This window comes from Acipenser ruthenus, chromosome 2 (genome assembly GCF_902713425.1).
Source record: "Acipenser ruthenus chromosome 2, fAciRut3.2 maternal haplotype, whole genome shotgun sequence".
In the NCBI taxonomy this organism is placed as follows: Eukaryota; Metazoa; Chordata; class Actinopteri; order Acipenseriformes; family Acipenseridae; genus Acipenser; species Acipenser ruthenus.
Genome location: NC_081190.1, coordinates 19276989 through 19300627, shown reverse-complemented (window position 1 = coordinate 19300627; position 23639 = coordinate 19276989). Strand labels below are relative to the sequence as shown.

At 37.3% G+C, this 23639-nt stretch overlaps 2 protein-coding genes across 3 annotated transcripts; one reads left to right on the top strand and one right to left on the bottom strand.

The window, feature by feature from the left end:
- Nucleotides 1-2711: 2711 nt before the first annotated feature.
- Nucleotides 2712-9143, bottom strand: LOC117963632 (flavin reductase (NADPH)-like). Of its 2 annotated transcripts, none has more exons than XM_058991031.1 (5): nucleotides 9036-9143; nucleotides 5077-5219; nucleotides 4790-4991; nucleotides 4064-4231; nucleotides 2712-3127 (listed from the first exon to the last, which is right to left on the bottom strand). In XM_058991031.1, exons 2-5 carry the CDS (start codon nucleotides 5209-5211, stop codon nucleotides 2970-2972), a joined length of 663 nt encoding a protein of 220 aa, XP_058847014.1. In that variant the 5' UTR covers nucleotides 5212-5219; nucleotides 9036-9143; the 3' UTR covers nucleotides 2712-2969. The 2 variants fall into 2 exon arrangements, with proteins under 2 accessions (XP_058847014.1, XP_034760334.1); XM_034904443.2 differs by lacking the exon at nucleotides 9036-9143 and adding an exon at nucleotides 6354-6522.
- On the top strand, nucleotides 9098-22436 carry LOC131698596 (protein SDA1 homolog). The gene is made up of 22 exons (XM_058991003.1): nucleotides 9098-9359; nucleotides 9979-10083; nucleotides 10639-10737; nucleotides 11305-11415; nucleotides 11504-11575; nucleotides 11726-11826; nucleotides 12315-12372; nucleotides 13070-13144; nucleotides 13282-13383; nucleotides 14278-14347; nucleotides 15540-15643; nucleotides 16236-16293; nucleotides 16413-16471; nucleotides 17568-17644; nucleotides 18013-18110; nucleotides 18480-18556; nucleotides 18798-18918; nucleotides 19246-19343; nucleotides 20183-20367; nucleotides 20962-21046; nucleotides 21456-21617; nucleotides 22123-22436. Exons 1-22 carry the CDS (start codon nucleotides 9270-9272, stop codon nucleotides 22171-22173), a joined length of 2058 nt encoding a protein of 685 aa, XP_058846986.1. The 5' UTR covers nucleotides 9098-9269; the 3' UTR covers nucleotides 22174-22436.
- Nucleotides 22437-23639: the final 1203 nt, after the last annotated feature.

Here is a 23639-nt window from a genome sequence, read left to right as displayed (position 1 = left end):
CACTCAGGATACACAATATGATTCTCCTTCCGGGTTGGCATTAACCATAACAACCATGGGATTGAATTGTCTGGCCATCCAGTCCAGAGCACTCTGTTCCCTTTACACAGCGCCCTCGCAGGTCGGGAGGGAGATTTATCACCAAGAATCATTCTGTCTCTGTCACAGGAAGCCAGCACCAAAGCAAATTTACAGAGAGGAGTAACTGTCACTGTATTAGAAAGAAACAACGTATCTGCAGGAAGGAGCCATTAATTATCTTTCTAGTTTGATGATGTTAAATTATTGCATTGCTCTCTTAAAAATGTCCATTTGCACTTGTGATCTAAGTCCGTTTTAACCCAGACTCCCATATGTGAAAGACATACTGTAATGAATTAGCCTTTTACCTGATGAATACTCTCTAAAAGAGACCTGACTTCTATTATTGTTGCCAACTAAGACAGGATTGTTAGATCTCATAATATTGACTTTTATCAATACATTTTTTATTGATCCACTGCACCTCCTTGATCAAACCAGTTAATAAATGATTTGAAGCCTACCGTCTTGTTCTTTTCTTCTAAGGTAGTTCTGACATAGCCTGGAGGTATGTTTTGGGTCATTATCTTGCTGTAGGATGAACCCCTGACCAACTAGGCGTATACCAGAGGGTATTGCATGGCACTGCAAAATGCTGTGGTAGCAGTTTTGGTTCAGGGTGCCACTCACTCTGTGCAAGTTGCCGACTCTGGATCCAGCAAAAGAGCCCCAGACCATCATGCTTCCTCCTCCATGTTTGACAGTTGGTGTCACACACCGAGGAACCATCCTTTCGCCTACTCGACGGCGTACAAAAACCCTGCGTGATGAACCGAAGATTTCAAATTTTGATTCATCGGTCCATAAGACCTTCTTCCAGTCTTCAGTAGTCCACTGGCGGTGCTTCATGGCCCAGGCAAGCCTCTTTTTCTTATTTTGCCATCTTAGCAATGGCTTTCTTACTGCCACTCGACCTGTCAAACCTGCAGCTCGAAGTCTTCTCTTCACAGTTGAAACTGAGACTTGCTTACTTCGACCAGTGTTAAGCTGTGCTTGAAGCTGTTGTCCTGTCAGCCGCCTATCACGCAAGCTGTTGACTCTCAGAAACTTGTCTTCTGATTCTGTTGTGGCTTTGGGTCTGCCAGACCTCTTCCTGTCAGAGTTTCCTCCAGTTTCCAAGTGCCTTTTGATGGTGTAGGAAACTGTACTCAATGACACCTTGGCTTTCTTTGCAATTTCTCTAAAGGAAAGACCTACACTTTTAAGGGTTATAATGGTATGTATGTCTTCCTTTGTTAATTGCCTTTTTCTCGCCATTATGAGAGCAATACACTAATTCCTGCAGTACAATAGTGTCCAAATAATGCTTAAGAGGGTGTAGTAACACAGTCTGTTCCAACACTGCTTTTATACAGACAGAGGGTTTGTAAGTAATCATCAAAAGTTGGGACACCTGTAGGAATTGTTAGCATCAACTTTCAAGGCTTAATTTACTTCCATTGCTGCAGAACAGCTGTAAGTTGTTAACCCATTACTTGTTCCCTGAGAAAAAGGCCTTTTTGTATAACTCTGAAATGTACATTATTTTTCAGTTTTTGGTAACCTAAACTTTTTTTTTAAACCTCTGGCAGTTTACCGCTTACCTTTGTACCATTTCAGGTTGTTCACTGGACTTGAACTGCTTAAATTTCAATAAAAACTGGAAAAATGGGGGTGTTCTAAACTTTTGACCAGTAGTGTATATAGTAGGGGATGTCCCTAGTAATAAATAGGCACATATACAGTAAATTAGATCAGGTTCAGATTTTAAAACCAGAACACAGTCATCGAAAAATGTCAGACCTGCAGATAGATGCCTATTCCAAACCTCAGTTCTTTAATTATTAAAAGTATTGTATGAACTCTTTTTAATTTAATAAAATGTACAATAGCTATTCTATTACCTTCCATTTTACAAACACCTCTGTCATGTTGTGTGCAACATCCAAGCTGGGTGGAATTCTCATATACTGTACAAGCAGACCGTCACACTTAGCACTGGAATGAGACCCAAGTCACTGCCGGTGGTTGTGCTGTGTATAACTCAAACACTGCCAGGTTTCCTATTTGGAACCCTTTTAGCTAGAGAACACACCCTGGAGGAGGGCTGAATGGCAATGCAATACAGCAGTGCTGAGTGATCAGTGCATTACAGCTCTGTGTCTGCCAGGTCTCTAGCAATAACAAGAGACGTAGGTACACACATTTAAAACATCAGGACCCAGATTTGCTTGGTTGAGTCATGCTGAGGATTTAGCTCACGTAGGTTAAATATACAGTACTGAGTAGCAAATGCCACCCGCGTGTGTTTCAAAGCAGGAAAACCCTTTCTATGCCTTATTGCTGTGTGGTTCTTTCATAACCTTTAGTGTGTGTGGTTCTTTCATAACCTAACATTACAGACAGACCTATCAAACAGTACTGCATTCAAGGTAACAGCAGCAGCAGTTGTGATGCATAGTTCACCCCCTAGTCTCTGCAAGTTGCTTTTGATAAAAGCATCTGTTAAATGACTAATTAATAATAATAAAGGCTCCATGTATATTAACTTTTAGGTCTGCTTCAGACATCCAGGGAATATTGAAACACTCTTTTATGACTCGTAACCCCCCCCCCCCCCCAAAAAAAAAGTACAACATGGAAAATTATAATTACAACATTTATCTGTATATAATTAATAACCTTCAAATGTTACATACATTACAGAAAAATTACTGGGTTGGAGATGGTCTTACACATGAATTGTTCTTTAAAAAAAATATGTATTTGTATTTCATTGTTTACAGAAGGTGTGAAAACAATAACTATTCTTAAGACATCAGAACATTTACACAGGAAGTTCAAAGTAGAGATGTGTGAACTGGTTCCTTTTAAACCAGGTACCCGGTGTACTGTTATTTTCAGACTGGCTATTTTGTGGTCATAGCCACACCCTTTTTGACCCATGCATTACTGTTGAGAAGCGACAGCATAAAACGAGCCACGTCCCCTCGGCCTACTGAGTTTCCGACTGGATATCCACTGGAGTCAGGGACAAAGTAGCCTTCGTGGGTTAGGAATTCTTTGGCTGCAAGTAATCAATAAGGTCAATTTAAACATACATATATAAAATCAAACAAACTTGGTTCATGTCTGTTTTGTTGCTGCAGATCAATGCAAGGCTGGAGTTTACTGTTTGTGTATTTTCATTTTCAAACCATGAGCTCTGGTTCTGCACTGGGTAATACATAGTGCTCAGTTCCTATGCTTTACTCTCAGGAAGTCTTCTACTGCTTCACTCCTAAGTCCTTTCAGCCCAGCAGTGTCTTCTCATCAAAGCATGTTACTGGCTGAAAGCATGTCAGTGAATAGGGGAAGCAGCAACTGGCTGGTTAATGAGAGGCATTAAAGGTCCCTCTCCAAGGGAGTGCAGCATTGCCTGAAACTCTGTCCATCAACATGGTTTTGGATTAATGTCTTCTTAAAATGAAAACGCATGTTGTATATAATATGTTTTTATTTCAAAACTGCACATCTAAGAGCTGTATAGTGGAAGAAAGTGCACAACTGGCAAGATTTATGAAATTAGTTTGTTTGCTACAATCACTTTTTAGCATTCTTTGTCATTCTGAATAGTTCTGTTGTTTTAAAATAAAGATTATTTATCATTTTTCTCTATTGCTCAATTTAACTGACTTCTGATCTGTGTGCTTTTCCTGTACTTGAGAAACCATGTGATTCTGACCTTTCAACTCTGTTGACTCCACCTGCATTATAGTATGAAAGTATGCAGAGTCACAAGTTGAACAATCGGTTCAGAGGAACTACATGTATAGTGTAGTGGGTTCACTCGGGTCACAGTTAAAATAATGACGGATAACAACAGCAAAATGATAAAGGGGCCTATTGTACACCTAGTGCATCTTTAAATTAACAAGATGTTTCCTGAAATATAACCTAAAACATCTTTTTAGTAGAAAAGGTGAAGTGGTCGTTTTCAACTGTGAATAGACAAACATTTTACCTGATGCTGGCTGGTTCATAAGCCCAGGAGGTCTCACCACAGTCCAGTTAATATCATCACAATTCTGCTGTAAAAAGGTTTCCATCTGATGCATATTGGTCAGCACACTTCGAATCATTGGCAGCAGAAAAAAGCGTATCAGGTAAGAGGACTGCGTCCCAGAATTAGCTGAGAATAGACACAATACATCAACAAAATACAATAATAACCATCAATTTAAAATGGGGGACTGAATCATTTAGGAAGGTACTTTCATGTCAACGCAATGGCGGTTTTGATCTTGATAAAAAAACAAACACCCTGCCAATGTTTATCCCATCAAAGAGAAATGTGTTGGCCTCTTCTTGCATGTTTGCCTGGGTTTACAAACTAGGGTCCGGAAACCCAAGATACAGAAATATAACCAAACTGACACCTGGAAGTCAGGCATACAGGTCTCGGAACCCCTGAACAGCATGGAAACTTACATTATTATACAATATGATTGGCTCAAATAAAATAGGTCAAGTGCAAAAAGGCTACAAGATGATAATGATGTTTTGTTGTTGGACAAATAACATGTTTCTTTCAGTTTTGATTAATACTGGTCGGCACATCATTACATTCAATTATCAATAAAACTAAGAAACTTCTTAGTCCAGTTCACAAACGTTCTACCTTCAGCCGTTAAGGATTTTATTCCAATTTGATGTTAAAGTTGTTTATATTGAATACAGCTTTACTTACGTTCAGTGTACCAAGATGTCATGGCAATCATTCTGTTAACTTTTGCCTGTCGCATGGCATTCACTGCAGCTTTCATGGAATCAGTATATCCTGTGATGTAGGAGAAGAAGGCTGGAGAAAACCCCAGGCAGGATATTACAGCATCGTGATCTTTGAAGTGAGCGGTAAGACTTTCCTCTGAGAAAATGTTTGCTTCGATGACCTGAAACATTGAATACAGTAAAAAGCTAACAGTATAATTCAAGTAAATCTAACTACTGGCTTTGTAAATAACAAATGTACTGTACCTTCAAGTTATCGTGTTCAAGTGTCAGTTTGCTTGGAGTCCGAACTAGTGCGGTGACCACGTGGCCCTGTTGCAATGCCTGTTTCACCAGGTTTTGACCAGTTTGCCCTGTGGCGCCCAGCACAGCAAGCTTCATCCTTCAAGCTGTAAAAACAGTGGATACACTGACAATAAAAAACAAGCCTTATTCACAAGAATCAGAACATTTACACAGGAAGTTCAAAGTAGAGATGTGTGAACTGGTTCCTTTGAAACCAGGTACCCGGTGTACTGTTATTTTCAGGTAAAGATTTTGCTCACGCATGCCTAAACAAAGCCTGAACAACTTCTGCTAAGAAAGCAGGGAAGCACCCATTTAAATCTGGTATGTTATACTGTTTTCAGCCTTTTACATATTTTTTAAAATTGAATTTATCATATTTTCCAGTCTTTTACAGCGTTGTTAACGTAATTTATCATATTTTTCCACCATTGAGAGAATAGTACACGGATATTTATCATATGCAATGCATTGAGTCTAATACATTCTTTTACTTGAGCAACTTTGTGGTGGACTTCTCATTTTGTCTTGTTCGTCGTGAATTTATTTTTGCTTTTTAGAGAAATTCATTGTCTGTTTCCTGTTTAAGTTTGCAAAAAAATATATATGTATAATTAATTGTACATGTACCTCTGTTTGACAATAGGAAAACAGCCATCAGATCGCAATTGATTGCACTTGTACCAAAATCTGACAGCTTTGGAACAACCGGATACAAATATCAAGGGTCCGGTTCCAGTGAGTACTGTTACTGTTATGTTTTTTTTTTAATAAAACCGATTATTAAAAAAAAAAAAAAAACCATTAATTATCAAAGACTTTTAATTTCTGTCAAAAATAAACTGTAATTGACACGTTTATACTTAGAAAAAAAAGAAAAAAAACATGCATTTTACTGAAGTATATACTTTCGTTTTGTTGTCCTTGTTTTGGACTGATGAACACCTGTCATCGTTCAACATTTGTCAGTTATATAGAAAGTTATCTCAACCTCAACATCTACACATATTAAATTACCGAAAAGAACGTTAAAAAATGTAATTGTGTATAGCAAATTCATACCTAAATCAGTTGCATGACTAATGAACCAACACAAAATAAAATAGCAAGAAGGTTTTTATTTATTTATTTATTTATTTTACTGTTCAGAACCCTGAAGTTCACCTTAACTGCTACATACAACGCAAACAAAACTCAATGCAACTGCATAAGAAAATATATGATTTAAAGGAACTTACATTTCAACGTTTAAAGTTGATACCGGTACAGCAGACACTCGTTCCTTATTAACGGAAGCTCAGCAATAACCGAGCAGCATTACATAAATGAGACGATACAGCAATCAGAAGTTAACGTTATGAAAGCAAAGACGTACTAATCCCGGAAAAGCATATTCCTGACTTTGAAAGGCGTTTCCATTCCTGTCAGAGCTACCCAATGCTCTTTGCGAATTCAAAGAAGGACAGTGTGTATGATATCCACATGGTGCAATGTAATTTAAAATGTAAATAGCACAAATGAGGATGCAGTAGGCATGTGTTTCAATGTATGCGCTTACGTTTTCTTCCTAATATGTACAGTACTTTAGCAGGGAAAGGAGCTTCGCAGGCACATTGCATTGGAAACCCACTGTCGCGTATCAGGGTGGGTGATCGATTTAAAAATGAAAGTGTTGCTGAAGCCAAGTAGTTGGGAATCTTTAAGGGAGAGCTAACCAAGGTTTTAAATGATATTACTACTTTTAATGTATTGATTGAACAAATATTGCTGGCATTTAGGGTCTGCTTTTCAAAACTTGTTAAGTAAACTTGTATTAATGTCAAGGGATCTACTTTGCGTTTTTATGTCAGCTGAAATTTAAAGGGATACTTTATACATGCAAGAATAGATAAGAAGGAATAAATTAACGATCTAATCAGAAAACCCCTTATAAAAGTGCACAATAGTAAAGGCAGAGCAAAATGTAATAATGAATAGCGAGGCATGGAAAAACATATTAATAAACATGCCAAACCAGTTAAATGCATCGTAAAAACATGACGCATTCAACTTTATGAAACTGGTTACAATGAGTTTGATCAATATCTCTGCAACGAATTTCGTCTTCTGACATGAACTTTTAGACTTCAGCTACAGCATTAAATTAGCATGCCCTTAATGTACAAAGCAGCTTTATAAAGTCGATAAAGTGTAACACTGGCAATCTGTCAAATCAGTATACTGCACTAACTTCATGAATATGGCCGTTGTTCTTTGATTCACAAAATACAACTGGAGTTGAAAACAAAATTATATCTGGTTTACTATGCCACTTATAAAACACAAAGCTGTGACTGACTCCGAACTCAATACAGTAGTCTGGTGTTATGAAATCTCTTTGCTGGTTCAGTGTGTTGAGTAATAGATGTGTCTGTGATTTTGTCTGTGAACCTGGTCCTCAATCATTACCTCTTATGTTAAGAAGATGAGTCTACCTTCTAAGCAGTAGGGCCTACCTGGCATACATAATCAAAAAACGTTTCTCATTTTATAAAATTAAGCACCAAAATAAAAATATGAGCAACCTGCAGTCAGATGGATTCCTGCGGCTTTGAAAAAGACACACAACTCAGCTGAGAATCCCATCATGAATTGGATCAAATATTTAGCTTACTAGACCCACAATATGCATATAAAGTCTATTTCTACAGTAATACTTCTTATAAATCTGGTGTAACTGACATAACCCAACACTAGGTAGGATTGGTGGTCCAGTTATTAAAGAAAAGGACTTGCTACCAGAAGGTTCCCAGTTCAAATCCTGGCTCAGCCACTCTCACAGTGTGTGACCCTGAGCAAGCCACTTACCTCCTTGTGCTCTGTCGTTCGGATGAGACGTAAAACCAAGGTCCTATTGCAAGTGACACTGCAGCAGCAGCAGTTGTTGATGATGCATACCCTACCCCCTAGTCTCTGTAAGTAGCTTTGGATAAACGCGTCTGCTAAATGACTAATTAATAAAAAATAAATAAATAAATAAATAAATTGCAATACAGCATTGGAATGTTAGCAGCCAATCAGGATGCAGAACATTTCCAAGCCATTTTATAAACACAGGTGTAGTGTTAGAAAGTGGTACATCGTCACACTGAAAGTGGTACGATGTCAGATTTTGGTACATGCACAATCAATTGCAATCTGATGGGTGTTTTCCTATTGTCCAACAGAGGTACATTTACCATTAATTATACATTACTTGTGCAAACTTAAACTGGAAACAGGCATTCAATTTCTCTAAAAAGAAAAAAAAAAACAATTCTTAACGAACAAGACAAAATGAGAATATCCATCGCAAAGTTGCAGAAGTAAAAAAATATGTGTAAGACCCAATGTATTGCATGTGATAAATATCTGCATACTATTTTCTTAATGGTGGACAAACATGATAAATTCAATTTTAAAAAGATGTAAAAGACCGAAAACAGCATAACGTATCAGATTTGAATGGGCGCTTCCCTGCTTTCTTAGCTGAAGTTGTTTAGGCATGCACTTTTTACCTCGTACGTGAAAACAACACTAAATCATGTCATTGTGATATGGGAGATTACTTGAATCACTGGAAATAATTGCCATTTACAAAAATATTAAATAGGCCTGTATGTATAAAATATGTCAAATGGAACAGCCATTATAAAAAATACAATATAAGGGTTATCTTTTTTTTGCTGTGAAACGATTTTTGTTAGCTGTTACTTAGACTGCTTACACCCTTACATGAAACACCATTTCGAAGTGAAATAAGGTTCCAATGGGGGCGTGATTTACAATTTAATTTAGAATATAAATACCTTCGATTGCCCAGTTGTATTTACAATATGGGTAGTACATACAAACATCTCTCGGTTTAACAATTTCACTGTTCCTTAAAAAAACGTATTTACCCAGTAGTGTGTCCTCTGGCTTGCGCTGCTTATTTTCGAACTGGAAAGTTGATTTCTAAACGCCATTCTGCACCCGTATGTCTATACTGTTGCTTGTCTCTGTGCGTGACCCGTAGATGTGTAAACTGAACCGTAGCAACATGGCGTCTTTCTTGTGAGCACGTTGGAAATGCAGATAAAAACTTTAAAAAAACAAAAACATTTTTAACACCAGACAGCACTTTCACCGTAATAATGTCGGGAAGAAATAACAACAAACTACCTACCAATCTGCCACAATTGCAGAATTTAATCAAAAGAGACCCACAGTCCTACACGGAAGAGGTAAATTGTGTTTTTATCAACCTTTCATTTAGATTGCAGTGACAAAATTATGGTGCGCGACGTGTCATCAAGAACATTCAATTTCAGAATGTTTTGAAAATATTATTTATTGTCATTTTTTAAATATACTTTTGTTTTGTATTCTTACATAATGTTTACAAACCAACTAATAATGTTCTTTTTCAGATAATACATTTTAGTGTTTGAAATAAAAGATACCGTTTTTAAATGTGAGTGATGGAACGTCATTTTAAGTTTTTACTCAGTACATTTTACATCTAGTCACAAAAGTTATATCACCTGAACCAATCAGGTTGTTAAGACTTAAAAAAAAGAAAAAACAACCTTTAAACAGCAATTAACCACAGACGTCTGTTGAATGCTTCTGTGTTATGTTGGTTGGATGGAAACGTCTTGACCATAAACTGTACCAGTGCACAGAACGTAAGTTGTACAGTAATGTGTCTTGTCCTCGGGACATTACATTACAGTATCCCTTTACCAGTGAGTTGATACACATTGTGTCATTTGTTTATTGTACAGGAGGTAACGTCACGTTTTCTTGCTATGCCAATCATGTATCAACCGCGGTATTATTCTTTTTTGTTTTATTGTCCAGTTTCTGCAGCAGTATAGGCACTACCAATCCAATGTGCAGATCTTCAAGCTTCAGCCGGACAAGCCAAACAAGGAACTGGCTGAACTAGTCATGTTTTTGGCTCAGGTAATAAATCTGGATTTGTACTCCCAACTGTGTTGTCTTTAAATGAGTTTCTTAATCCTAGACAACATTTGTGGCTTCCCTAATTACATAATAGTAATACGATATTCATTAAAAGGATAATTCCTCACAAAACATTTTGGTAAAGTGGTACTAGGTAAATATAACTCGCATGTTAATAAAGATATCGCCATGTACATTGTTTATACATTGTTTAATGCAGGCTTCAGACAGGACCATCATTTTTGTTGTCCTGTAAGCTTTAAACATGATAAATTTAGGAACAAAGAGAGTTCAGCCCATCAAGGCCTGTCCCTTCCCATCACATCATTCACCCCTGCTAAGGGGATCAAAATGAATGTTTTTATTGGTTTGGATGTTACCACTTCACCCGGGAGGCTGTTCCAGGCATGAAAGAAAGTGTACAGTGTTCTAAACTTACTGAGCTACCAGTTATGCCCTCTCGTCCTACTCTCTGTGCTAAAGCTGAAGTCGTGACTTGGCTTAACCCTTTTGAAGGTAAGTGAAAGTGATGTATGAATCCGATTTGTTTTCCAGGTTGGACACTGCTATCGAGAGCAGCTCACCAACTTTCCCCAGGAGCTGAAGGAGCTGCTTTTCTGCCACCACACAGTCTTGGCGCATGACCTGCGAATGGTAAAGTCGTGTCTATTAATATCAACGTTGGCAGATCTAAATACCACTGTCCTTCTAAATCCCCAAATCGGATCCTGTTGGCATTTTGTTATATATGCTTTTATAGACAGAAATGCACTACAGAGACTCTACTGCTCTGTTAGATGTTTGATTTTTATAACCTTGGTCCTCAGTTGTGAATGATCACAATGCAGATATGTAGATCCACCACTATTTAGAACAGTTTTATAGGCCCCAGTGAATTCAACAATCTGGAGATCAAAATTAGGGATTGAATCAATAACACAGTTTGCCTGGTAAAAGCAGAAATGTATTGGTTGGCAACTCAGACATAAATACCGCAGCATACAATGTGCGTTCAAGTCCATCGTGGTTTTAGGGTTGAGAGTCTTGTGGTAGGCGGTGCAAAGGACTGTCGGGTTACGCTGAGGAAGAATATTATTATTGGCAATTAGCAAAAGCGCCACTGACATATTTAGATTGGTTCCATATAATGTGCTTTTTATGAAGCCAAAGTGCTTTTCTTCTTTTACTTCAGACCATTTCTGATTGATTTTGCCCCCCTAGACTTTCTGTAAAGCCCTGATTTTGTTGAGAAACAAAGACCTCCTAAACCCCACAAGCTTGCTGGAACTCTTCTTTGAGCTTCTACGATGTCACGACAAGCTTCTTAGAAAGGTAAACCCCCTTACTACTAAATTTGGCGAATCAAACCTGGGTCTCTTTTAAATTGTAAAATGAACGTTTTCCATTTTTTTCCTTGCAGACCTTGTATATCCATATTGTGACTGACATCAAGAATATCAATGCAAAACATAAGAACAACAAAGTTAACACAGTAAGTGCTTTTTCCTGCAAATAAGCTACTGAATAATCAAAGGACTCGTGGAACCTGAAAATGGTGATGTCTCATATCAACACCCCTAGTTTGGACAGTACATGCACATTTATCTGGCTGTTGGTTCCAATTATGTTTTTATCTTTCTAGACTTTACAGAACTTTATGTACACAATGCTAAGAGACAGCAATGCAGTTGCCGCAAAGATATCGCTTGATGTAATGATGGAGCTTTACAAGAGAAACATCTGGTAAGTCAACATCTTCACTGGATTTCGCAGTAATATTCCTTCCCTCGATAAGATGTTGCTCCGAAGTTTAACGTCAGGTGCGATAGGATTGAAGTGTGAATTAGTTAAAACACGTGTTTGTGTGTTTTATAAAGAATGTCCACTATGAAGTAGCTGAAACTAGTTCTAGGCACACAACTAGAACTGAGGCACCCATTCTGTAATGGAAAACAAAAGGTTATCACATTTGTATTTTATGCCCCAGAATGATTTTTTTTTTTTTTTCTTTTGCATAATTTTTTTTATTAAGTTTTACCCAGCATGGATTTGAAGTAAACCATGGTATCCGAACTATAAAAAGATGATCAACAAAGTAAATGTATTGTCTTGTTGTTCAGGTAGATAGATAGGTAGGATGTCAGTAAAACTAGAGCAACGCTTTATGTATGTGTAATGAGACTAGACATGTTAATGTTGTTCTTTAACCGACCTATGTTCTTCTTTTTCAGGAATGATGCCAAAACTGTCAATGTCATAACAACAGCAAGCTTCTCAAAAGTGACAAAGGTGGGATGTACCACTCAGCCCTTGAAATATGTGAAGTTCAAACTCTTTTAAAATTAATCATATGCTCTCCACGATTAGGGAAGGCCAGGGTAGTGTTTTGGTGGCAGGTCACTGGTTGTGCCAGAAGAGACAACACTTCCACAACTGTAAGAGTATACATTATACAACAAATGTAGAAACATTACAGATTTTAAAGCCCTACAGCTCTCGTGTGATCTAATTTACTTTAATGTAACAATCACAGATTCTAAATATACATCTAGCGGTGCCGGAAAAAAAGCACCAGCATCATTTTTAATCCCTGCATTTCGCATTCCTTTCGTGATTAGGAGCAGTGTGTAGGAACTGGTTGTATATTCATACACTAAGTTAATAAGGTTTTTAAAGGAAAATACAATTGAGGGCATCTCAATGAAAGTACTGTACGTGGTGGAATTTCCCAGGATTTCTCAGGAAATTGGACGTGCCAGAAGTCTTTTCACAGTACAAGTGCTATCTGTAGCTCTAAGTGATCTTTTCGTCACAGTTTATTTCCTCTACTCCCATCATACATCTGCACACAATCAGTATGTGTATCTTTATTCCCAGCGCCCATTTCAACAGTCTGCAGTTTGCTAACCATTGTTAATTTGACCTATAACTCAATGTTCTGGATAAAATACAAAATATTTATTTATGTATTTTATTTTTCTCTTAGATTCTTGTGGGTGCTTTAAAATTTTTCTTGGGTAAAGATGAAGATGAGAAGAAAGACAGCGATTCAGAATCCGAGGTAGAGCCTGGAATGTGTGTGTGTGTTTGTGGGCAGGAGCTGATTGAAAAAGTGGCCGCCGGGGAATGAAGTGAGACCCTTGTGACCTGCTTCTGCATTCTTTCTGTTTAATCTGATTTTCTCTGGTCTCTTCATAGGAAGAAGGGCCGTCGGCACGAGACCTCATCGTAAGATACTCAACGGGGAAGAAAACAACAAAAAACAAGAAAAAGATGGAGAAGGCCATGAAAGTTCTCAAAGTACGTTTTTATTTATTTATTTATTTATTTTAGATGTTCTCCTAGCAGTTGTACAAGTTCTTATGAGAGCATTCTTACTTGGTGCTCTTCCACTGTAACTGTATAACTAAATATGCAAATATTGAATACAATGTGGAAATGTACAGTATGTGAAAAGTACATACCCATTGTAGGACCTTTTTTTTATAACTACGAAATAGCAATATAAAGTTGTTTTAATGGAACAGGATTAAGCTGACTCAAACTGGGTGTCGCAAAACAACCACATCACAAGCAAGAGACTCAGTTCTTTGAAAGTCCATCTAATTAAGAATACCATGTTTTTTAATTGTTAATAATCAACTTGTAGATTTATTATTCTAGTATATTTAAGGGGTTCTATTAGGGACTCGCAGTGGATCCAAGTTGCTTCAAAGGTGGTCTTGGTTTGAAAAGGTTTGAGAACCGCTGTTCTAGCTCAGGGGTAGGCAACCCTGGTCCTGGAGTTCCACAATCCTGAAGGTTTGTAGGTATCTCTTAATCATCAATCGCTAAATACCTGGAACACATGTTAATTCTGACCAATTAAGGCAATCATTGAATCAATTAGGGCTTGGGTAAAACAAACAAGAAGTGTCGGTGGCACTCCAGGACCAGGGTTGCCTACCCCTGTTCTAGACAGTCATGCCATTACAGGTCACATTGCTATTTCTTATCACTGCTCAGTATCTGGTTTGAAATTGGTTATTTCCGTGGATTTTCACATGGCAAATCAGTCACTTGTCATGCTGCTTGTATAGTATAGTTTAATTAGAATACATATTAAAAAGCTCTCAGCTACCCATGTATGTTGGATTCGCATTCTGTCACAGCAGCTTGATAATGGTCATTTATTATGCTTTCTTTCAACTTCAGAAACAGAAAAAGAAAAAGAGGGTAGAAGTATTTAATTTTTCCGCCATCCATCTGATCCACGATCCTCAAGGTAGGATACCATTCTAAAGGTTATGCTCACTGACTTGATTATTGGATTTCAATGTTTCTCAATCTCACAAGTTTTAAGCACCCAATGTACCTCTCAGAATCCTGTCTTAACTCCCTACGTGAGGTTCATCAGAATGTACCTCCAGTGCAGGGTTTCCCAATCCTGGTCCAGGGGACCCACTGTGTCTTCTGGTTTTCAACCCAACTGAGTTCTCAATTACTCAATTGAACCCTTAATTGAACTATTGTGCTTAATTAGACCGTTTAAATTGTTCTTAGCTCCTAAAAAGGTGCCGATTACAAGTTACTTTATCAGGATTGGGAAACCCTGTAAGAAATACCATGTTTGTTCGATGTGATATTTGTTTCTGATGTATTTGAATCCGCTACAGCAGTGGTTCCCAAACCACAGTGTCTGCTGGTTTTCATTCCAACTGAGCTCTCAATTACTTAACTAGCTGCAGGGTGTTCAGGTTTTTATTCCAAATTATCTCTAAATTACTTAATTGAACAAATACTACTTAAATTGAAAAAAAATACTGCTTAATTAGTCAAAATGTAATTGTTCCAAGTCTTTAGAAATTGGTGATTAAGGGTTACCTATAAAACCAGCTGGATTGTAGCTCTCCAGGACCAGGGTTGTCCACCCCTGAACTAGACCCTTAATTGAACTGATAATGTGCTTAATTAGACCTTTTTAATTGTTTTCAGCTCTTGAACAATTGCAGAGTTCAAGTTGAAATATATAACTGTTTAAGAGCTGAAACCAATTAAAAAGGTCGAATTAAGCAAATGATCAGTTCAATGAAGGGTCTAGTTAAGTAATTGAGAGCTTGGTTGGAATGAAAACCAGCAGACACAGGGGGTCCCCAGGACCGGGGTTGGGAACCACTGGAATAATGAACGCACTTTGGTGTACTTTGAGGTTAGACATGAATCTGAGAACTCTCTCGAGGCCACAGGGGTGCCTTTTAAAGTTTAAAAAGTGAAGTGAATGTAGATGAGAAAAATACATTAGTCAAGGTAACTGATATTTCATACCCAAACCATGTGGCTCTTTCAACGTTTGTCATTAGCCTTTGGTACAAAAACAAACTCTACTTTAACCCAATGGTCTTCATTGCTCAAACTTAATATTTTGACTATTCAGCCTTGATAGTCTTCATGAAAATATTGCCTGTTATTCTTTCCAGATTTTGCTGAAAAACTTTTAAAGCAACTGGAAAATTCCAAAGAACGATTTGAGGTGAAGATAATGATGATGGAGCTCATTTCAAGATTAGTTGGAATCCATGAGGTAACCAGTTGTTCTTGTTTTCCTGTAGTCTGGTTTATCAAAATATTGCCCGGAATAGTCATAGCTTTTGTATCAATGTGTGGAGTTTAGTAATAAATCTAACATAGTACAGTATTATACAATTGTTGTAATGTGGGTTTTAGCACACAGTATGGTAATAATTGGTACTTTGAGGGGGATTCATCTATTCAAATTGTCTTCTTTATCTAGATATCAAATCAACAGTTACACACTGTTTTAGTATTTCTGAAATGATTTTATTAAATATTGTCCCTTGGTGTTTATTATTCACCACAGGGGTACGTACGCCCAACAACAGGCATATAGTGGAAGTGTAAGAGTGTATGTTACACTTACGTTTTTACATGTAAGGTAGTGATGCAACTTGGTAAGGACATTCTTCAACACAAGTAGTCTTACATTTTTGTTCACCTTTGTGAAGTACTACTTTGCAGAAAACCCCTAATTAAATAGTTTGTGTCAGTAGAGTTACTCTGCACCAGCAGTCTGCTGCACAGTTAAGAGGTAAGAAGAATGAATTGAACAGTAATTGTTTGCCAATATTAAGCACTTCTTTTTTTTTTTTTTACAGCTTTTCCTATTCAACTTCTATCCCTTTATACAGCGTTTCCTTCAGCCACACCAGAGAGGTACAGTATTTGTTTACAACATTGATTTAGATATATAGATAGTTAGATATATAGTTTTTTGAACATGCTAACAAAAATATCTGATTTTAAAAACTTTTTTTTCAATCCATGTCTTTTAGAAGTTACAAAAATTCTTCTCTGTGCTGCTCAAGCCTCACATCATCTTGTGCCCCCAGAGGTAAATACTATTTTATATAAAAGCAAGACAACTTCAGTCACTTTAGTGCAATAGACTTTCACTAATCCAATGTTGTTGGGACCAGACCCTTTTGAGATCAGTGATTTGTGCAGAATATTAATCCTAATTGTATTAGTCTTTTAGTGTTTTTTATACTTTTATTATTGGTATTGAAGCTGTTATTTTCAGCTGTTTTTAGCATGCATTCTCCATGATTTGGGTTAGCGAGAGTACAGCTGTGGCCAGGTTTGCATCACCTGGAAACTACACAATGATATCTCAAAAGTCTACCGGAAGCAGTAATAGTACCGGTAGTACAGTATTTCATGTTAGATTTCAAAATGTCACATTTATTAATATGTCAGTTTTTTGTTAAGTATGTGGAAAACTACAAAGTGGTATGCAATTCAATATGTTAACGTAACAGGGGCTCCAGAGTGGCGCATCCAGCAAAAGCGCTCCATGTGGCGTGCAGGATGTGCTCTATAGTCTGGACGTCGCGAGTTCGAGTCCAGGCTATTCCACAGCCGATCGTGGACGGGAGCTCCCAGGGGGCGGCGCACAATTGGCCGAGCGTCACCCGGGGGGAGGGAAGGGTTAGGTCGGCCAGGGTGTCCTCGGATCACCGCGCACCAGCGACCCCTGAAGTCTGGCCAGGCACCTGCGGGCTTGCCTGTAAGCTGCCCGAGAGATGCATTGTCCTCCAACGCTGTAGCTCTTGGGTGGCTGCATGGTGAGTCCGCAGTGTGAAAAAAAGCGGTCGGTTGACGGCACACTCTTCAGAGGACAGTGTGCATTCGTCTTCGCCCTACCGAGTCATCGCAGGGGTGGTAGCGGTGAGCTGAGCTTAAAAAAAATAATTGGCCATTCTAAATTGGGAGAAAATAATAAAAATAATTGGACTAAATTTATATAAAAAAATGTTAACATAACATTATTTAGCAGGTTTCATTCTAATTTTATAGGGTGATGAAAAACTTTTGGCCATAGCAGAAACTGTACTCTGCTTTGTTAGTTTTGCACCCAGCACTGTCTCATTAGTGCCCTTTAATGTATAAGCATTCTTTTGAAATGAACACACAGACTGTTCTTTCAGATTATCCAGCCAGTGATGATGACCATAGCAAACAATTTTGTCACAGACCGAAACTCTGGAGAAGTTATGACAGTGGGGTATGTATTTATTGATTCTTTTTTTATGTGAACTACCCATTTAATAAGGACTCAGATTTTGTGTGTGTCTCTTTTTTGTGTTTTTGTTGTGCAATCTTAAAATACAAAAACTAAATACAATTTATCTTCCACAGTTGTAAACAGTAAGTCACTAAAAGCCAGGGCCACAAGTATTCCCACAAACAGTATGTACTGTAAATGTTCAAAGGGATTTTCTACATGTTGGCCCACATGAATCTACTCAAGGTTAAGGAGTCGTATTTCACCCTAGTAGTGTACCTGTATCAAGTTCAGTGTTTGGCTTGATGTGAATGGGTTAACATTCTTCAAGTTGAGTTTCTTCATTCCCAAGCTGTTTCTAATTGTAGGATCAATGCCATCAAGGAGTTGACTGGCAGGTGTCCCCTCGCCATGACAGAGGACCTTCTCCAGGACCTGGCGCAGTATAAAGGACATAAAGATAAAAGTGAGACAGTCTGTTCATTGTTTCTTTTTGATCAGTAAAATGAGTGCGGCTGTCTGGCCTTTATTGGCCTCAAACTCAACAGTAGTATTTGTCTATCCATTTCACTTATCACTTCTGGTTAACTCAGGCCATTGTCTTTGAATGGATTCACATCAGCACTGATGAGCTGAACATGCCAAATCAGGTCTGAAAATTAAAATCTTCATTATTGGTAAATAATGATTTTAAAACCTTTGCCTCGTTCTGCCACCAACCATGGGCATTAATTCATAATTAGTTATTGAATAACAGTTGTTTTTTTGTTTTTTGTTTTTAATATGATTTTGTATACAGTTAGTTTAGACAAAACCTTTATTTCCTTTGTTCTAGATGTAATGATGTCTGCAAGAGCTCTGATACAGCTTTTCAGAACTTTGAATCCCAAGATGTTACACAAAAGGGATAGGGTAAGAAAATGAGTCACAGAAACTTTCTATCAGTAACACAAAACTATAAACTTGGTGTAGATTAAATTTTTTGTTGAGCATGTGTTGTGTTTTTCAACACACATTTTCAAAAGCAATATACTGTAATCAATATACTGTATATTAATTGCAGTTGACAGAGGATTGATAATACAAATATCCCAATACAATCCACTCCAATCCAGTAAATCTCTATTCTGTTGCATTGAATCTCTGGTTTCAGGGTAAGCCCACTGAAGCTTCAATAGAAGCCAAGATTCTTGGCTATGGAGAGTTGGAATCTAAAGACTACATTCCTGGGGCAGAAGTACTGGAGGTCGAACAAGAGGAGGGCGCTGATGAAGGTACCTGTTATATTCTCTGTCCCCTCAAAGTTTTCAACATTGTTTTAATACCTTTCTTCTCTGCAACAGTAGAACCAGAAAATAAATTAAAACAAAAAAAAAAACTTGCTATGAATTTTAAAATCTACAGTATGCATACCTGAATCTTTCAGAAGAATGTGGCTGAAATATTGCACAAATATTATCCCCCTCCCCCTCTTTTAGAATTAAAAACCTAATTTATATTATTTTTGAATCTGTTCTAACAGTAACATGTATGCAGTGTAGTCTTTTACATGCAAGGATGTTGCTTGTCTCACTCATGTGTTCCTTACCACACACATTCAGACGGATGGGAGAGTGCCAGTATGAGCGAGGAAGAGGAAGAGGACGATGGAGAATGGATCCATGTGCAGCATTCCTCGGATGAAATGCAGCAGGAAGTGGTTGGTGTCCTCAATTTTTTTTTTTTTTAAGTATCTTGTCAAATGGGTTATGTTAGGGTTTGAGGTGATACATGTATGCAGTGCACTTATTACTTTTTCGCACATATATTTGATCACTTTTAGAAGCATAGTGCCTACTCGGTGGAGCTGTGGCACTGTGCTCCTGTTGATTTCTTTTAACTGTTTTCTGCTTAACAGGAAACTTGCTTTACTTTGCATGCATATGTCATTCTAGTTAGCATGTACATTTTCAAGCCTTGAAACCTAGTGGTTTCATCAGGATTTCATTTGTATATCATGAGATAGAGGGCACTGTCCACTTTTGATATACAAGAGAACTCACAGTCTCCCTCTCATTAACAGCAGAGCACAGCAGCCTGAAGCCAAATGACTGATTTGGCTGAAGTCAGACTCATTGCAGAAAAGCAGATTTAATAATTTTATTAAAATGCAGAAGGACCTTAAAGTAAAGATCAAAGCATGAGAATGGCTATAACTAGACGATGCAGGTGTACTTGGAGGTAGACGTCTCCCTTTCTGGTTTAAAAATCTTTGATTGTATCCACTCGGAAACACTTGCCTCCTGGTACACTCAATGCACCCTGTCGCTTAACTAAATTGCAAAACCAACAGAGAAAACGTGTAATTTGTGTTTGCATGATGTTTAAAATTCAGTGTTTATTATTAAAGTGGTCTAAAATAAGAGTAATGTGATTACATCTTGACATTGGTTCCCACTAGTTAGACTTCAGTCTGTTGGACTGAGTTTAAGGAAGTTCATACTGAATTAAACTGGGGGTCCAGTTATTACAGTGACCTGATCTAATCCCGTGTTTCAGGCTGAAAAATTAAAGAGCATTCCTGAAGAGGAGAAAAAAGCAAAAGCAGCCGCTGTCACTGTGAGCAGGCTTCTAACACAAGAGGATTTCAAGAAAATCCGCCTCGCTCAAATGGCCAAAGAGGTGAATGCCGCCCCTGGAAAAGGTCAGAAGAGAAAGAATGTGGATAGTGACGACGAAAGCAGGTATATAGTGTTGAATTTGGACAAAGGTTAAGTCACTGAAGAAATGTATAAAATCACACATCATGGGATAAAACTGTTGCAAATGTTTGTAGATTTTTCCTGTCTGTGGTCTAATCAGTGCTTTTATTGTGCTGAAGATCTTTAGATTCTTCACTTACTATGTTATGTTAATTTAGGGTATGCATTATCCATAGACAGGGCTTTTGATATATAGAACAAAGCATATCTTGCTCTCGCCCCACTCCCACGTAAGGTCATTTGTTTTGTTACTCTTCGTGAGATCTGTGAGCAAGAAAGAATAATTAAATGTCAGGGTGTGTGTAGGAATGTGATTGCAGGAGAGCAGGTGGATTCATTGGAATATTTCCTGTTTGGAAACCATGTATGGAGTCCTGTGCAAAGGCTTCTGGGAAATATTTTTCTTGCTCTGCTGCAGTTCATAAAGCGACCTAACTGTCAGTTCTTTTAATGCATTAGTCCAGAGACAAAATTGCTGAATTTGCTTGTGTTTCATACACATACAAGTAAAATATATATATATATATTATAATGAACTGTAAATATAGTATTACCTTTTTGTTTTATTTTTTTCAGAGGGGAACTGCTTACTTTGAGAGATATTGAGTATCTGCATAAGAAACCCAAATCTGACAAGGAAACAAGACTGGCAACAGCAATGGTGAGAAATTTACCCTGTAGATTTGAACATCAATTTAGAGTTCAGTGCTTCCTGCTCACTAATGTGTATTTTTCCTTTATTAAGTAGAAATCGTTTCTGTGATAGGCAGTTAAATAAGTTGACTTTAATCATGAAAAAAAATGAATTATAGACAACAAATAAAATTTATTCGACCTAAAACTGTGGAGATGAATTTCATTGTACAGGAGAACCCAGAACTTAAAATCTCAAACCTTCCAGAATTCCAGAGACTGCTCTGTCCTTTTTCATCATTTTGGCAGTTTCTCAATAACATACTCTAGGATACCTGAGTGGAAGAATTACTTATTTGACTTGGATAAACCATCAACTACATCTGGTATTGGAAGCATATCCTGTGGGTTATAATGCCTCCTATGTTTTTAATCAGGCTGGAAGAACCGACAGGAGCGAATTTGGGAAGAAAAGGGGTAAACTGAATCCCTACGCCAGCACCACTAACAAGGACAAGAAGAAGCATAAGAGTTTCATGATGATGAGATACAGCCAGAACGTGCGGACTAAAAACAAGCGCTCATTTAGAGATAAGCAGGTAACCCTGAATTCAAGCGTCATTTAGTATGTACATTACATACAAAGGCAAATATGTGGACTGTCTGTGTTAAGATAACAGTTGGCAAATCTGAACTCTTGCAAGGAGGTAAATTAAGTAACATAAACTCTTTATAGATATTGTAATCCCATAGTAACAGCATTTTTAGTCTTAGATGGTGGTTGTTATTTAAACAGAATTCTTAACTACAATAACGCTCAATCATAGATTATAAGGTCAATGCTATTAGAAATTAGGTCAAGTAGACAAATGTTTTGCCTAGTGCCTTTATCAGTTTAAAATAAAATAAATAAATAGGTAGGGTTTTTATGCCCTCTGCTCCCACTGTGGTGTTCCCTGGTATTTGTTTTCAGTGGTGGTTTGTGCTACACATTTGACTAGCCCGAATAGTTTCTAGCGTCTGTAATAGAATAGTTTTCTTACTGTTGTCTTTTTTGCTTTTGTTGTATATTTTCTAACTGTATCCTTGCTTGTTTGTTTTCAGGTTGCTCTACGTGATGCTCTCTTGAAAAAGAAAAGAATGCATATGAAATAACAGCCATTCTACCCAGAACAGCAACAATTAAAACATTCTGTGCACTGCTGAGAGGACAATGAAATAGAAGCCGAGTAGCTTACATTATTCTATTTAAGGAACTTTCTACTTTCACCCTGATACCAGCGTATACCTATCTGTGATTGTTATACACAGTTTTGAATGTGTGAGTTAGACTGACTGTACCAGTATGTTGTATCATAAAGGTGTTCCAAAAACTGTTCTATTAAACAAAAACAAATCTAGATTTAAACTTCAGTTAATGTTTGTCTTGCTTACAATTTTGTATATGCTGTATAATACATATTACCGCACGTACAGTATATTGAATACATTGTTGTGCTCAGTAAGGATGATTTATTTTGGTTAGCAAGAAGTTTAAGCTGAATCGTGACAATCTCCCATTGTTAGTTCACCTCATTGCATGCAAAGCAGATTTTATATATTTATATATATATTGAACAAGCAGTGCACCTTGCGGAGTATCACTGCTTCCATTTACACCATGTATATGCACCAGCCAGCATTTTATTCTGTATTGGAGGTGGTCTGTGAATTTTTTCTTTATAATTGTACCGTAAAGTTCTACTAACTTTTTATTTGGGTGTGGGGGGCACAGGATTCAGTACTAATTACACTGGTGCCGTGCTGTGCCCTGTAGGTAAAAGGTAAGATATTGTTGTAAAACAAATGTCTATTAAGTTGATCTGAACTGTGGCGCACCGCTTTTAAATTGTAAAAGAAGCACATTTTGTAAAAGCAAACTACTATAACTGTGTCTCAAGAATGTTTGTCTTTTAAAGGTAATTTTAAATGCCAGGTTTGGACTTATTTGTAATGTTTAAAAAGTGGTGGTATTTATATCTGCCACTGTTTAGATCAGGTGTATTGACCCTGTAATGTTTAAAGCACTGAAGAGTTTTCTTCCACAAGATAGTCACAATAGAAACTTATCCTTAGAAAGCTGTTTTGCATATGCTGTAGGATCTGCCTATTTATATAACAGTTTGGGTAGCATTAAACACTTAACTAGTTATAGGAGGTCATAGGTCATTGCGGAGACTAAAGATGCTATCCAACTTCTATTCCATAAATAGTTCCCGTTACATTTTTACCTGTTTATTTATTTTTTTATTCAATATTGTGTACAAATATGTCAAATTGCTCTGCTTATATACATAACATTGAGCATTAAACACGTGTAGGACAACACAGTTATTTATCCTGTACTTATATAAGAATTTGTAAAGTTGCATGATGTCAATTGAACAACGTCAGCCCCTAGGACCTAAGCTCCCGCATTATGGCAAGCCAAATGATCATTTAGAGATATCTAAAATTAATTTATACATATCTCTAAATCATTTCAGATAACTAAATATTTTAAGATATCTTAAAATGATTTTGAGATGTCTTTTAAATGAACGGGAAGTTATTTCGAGATATCTCATACAGTTTAGCGTACC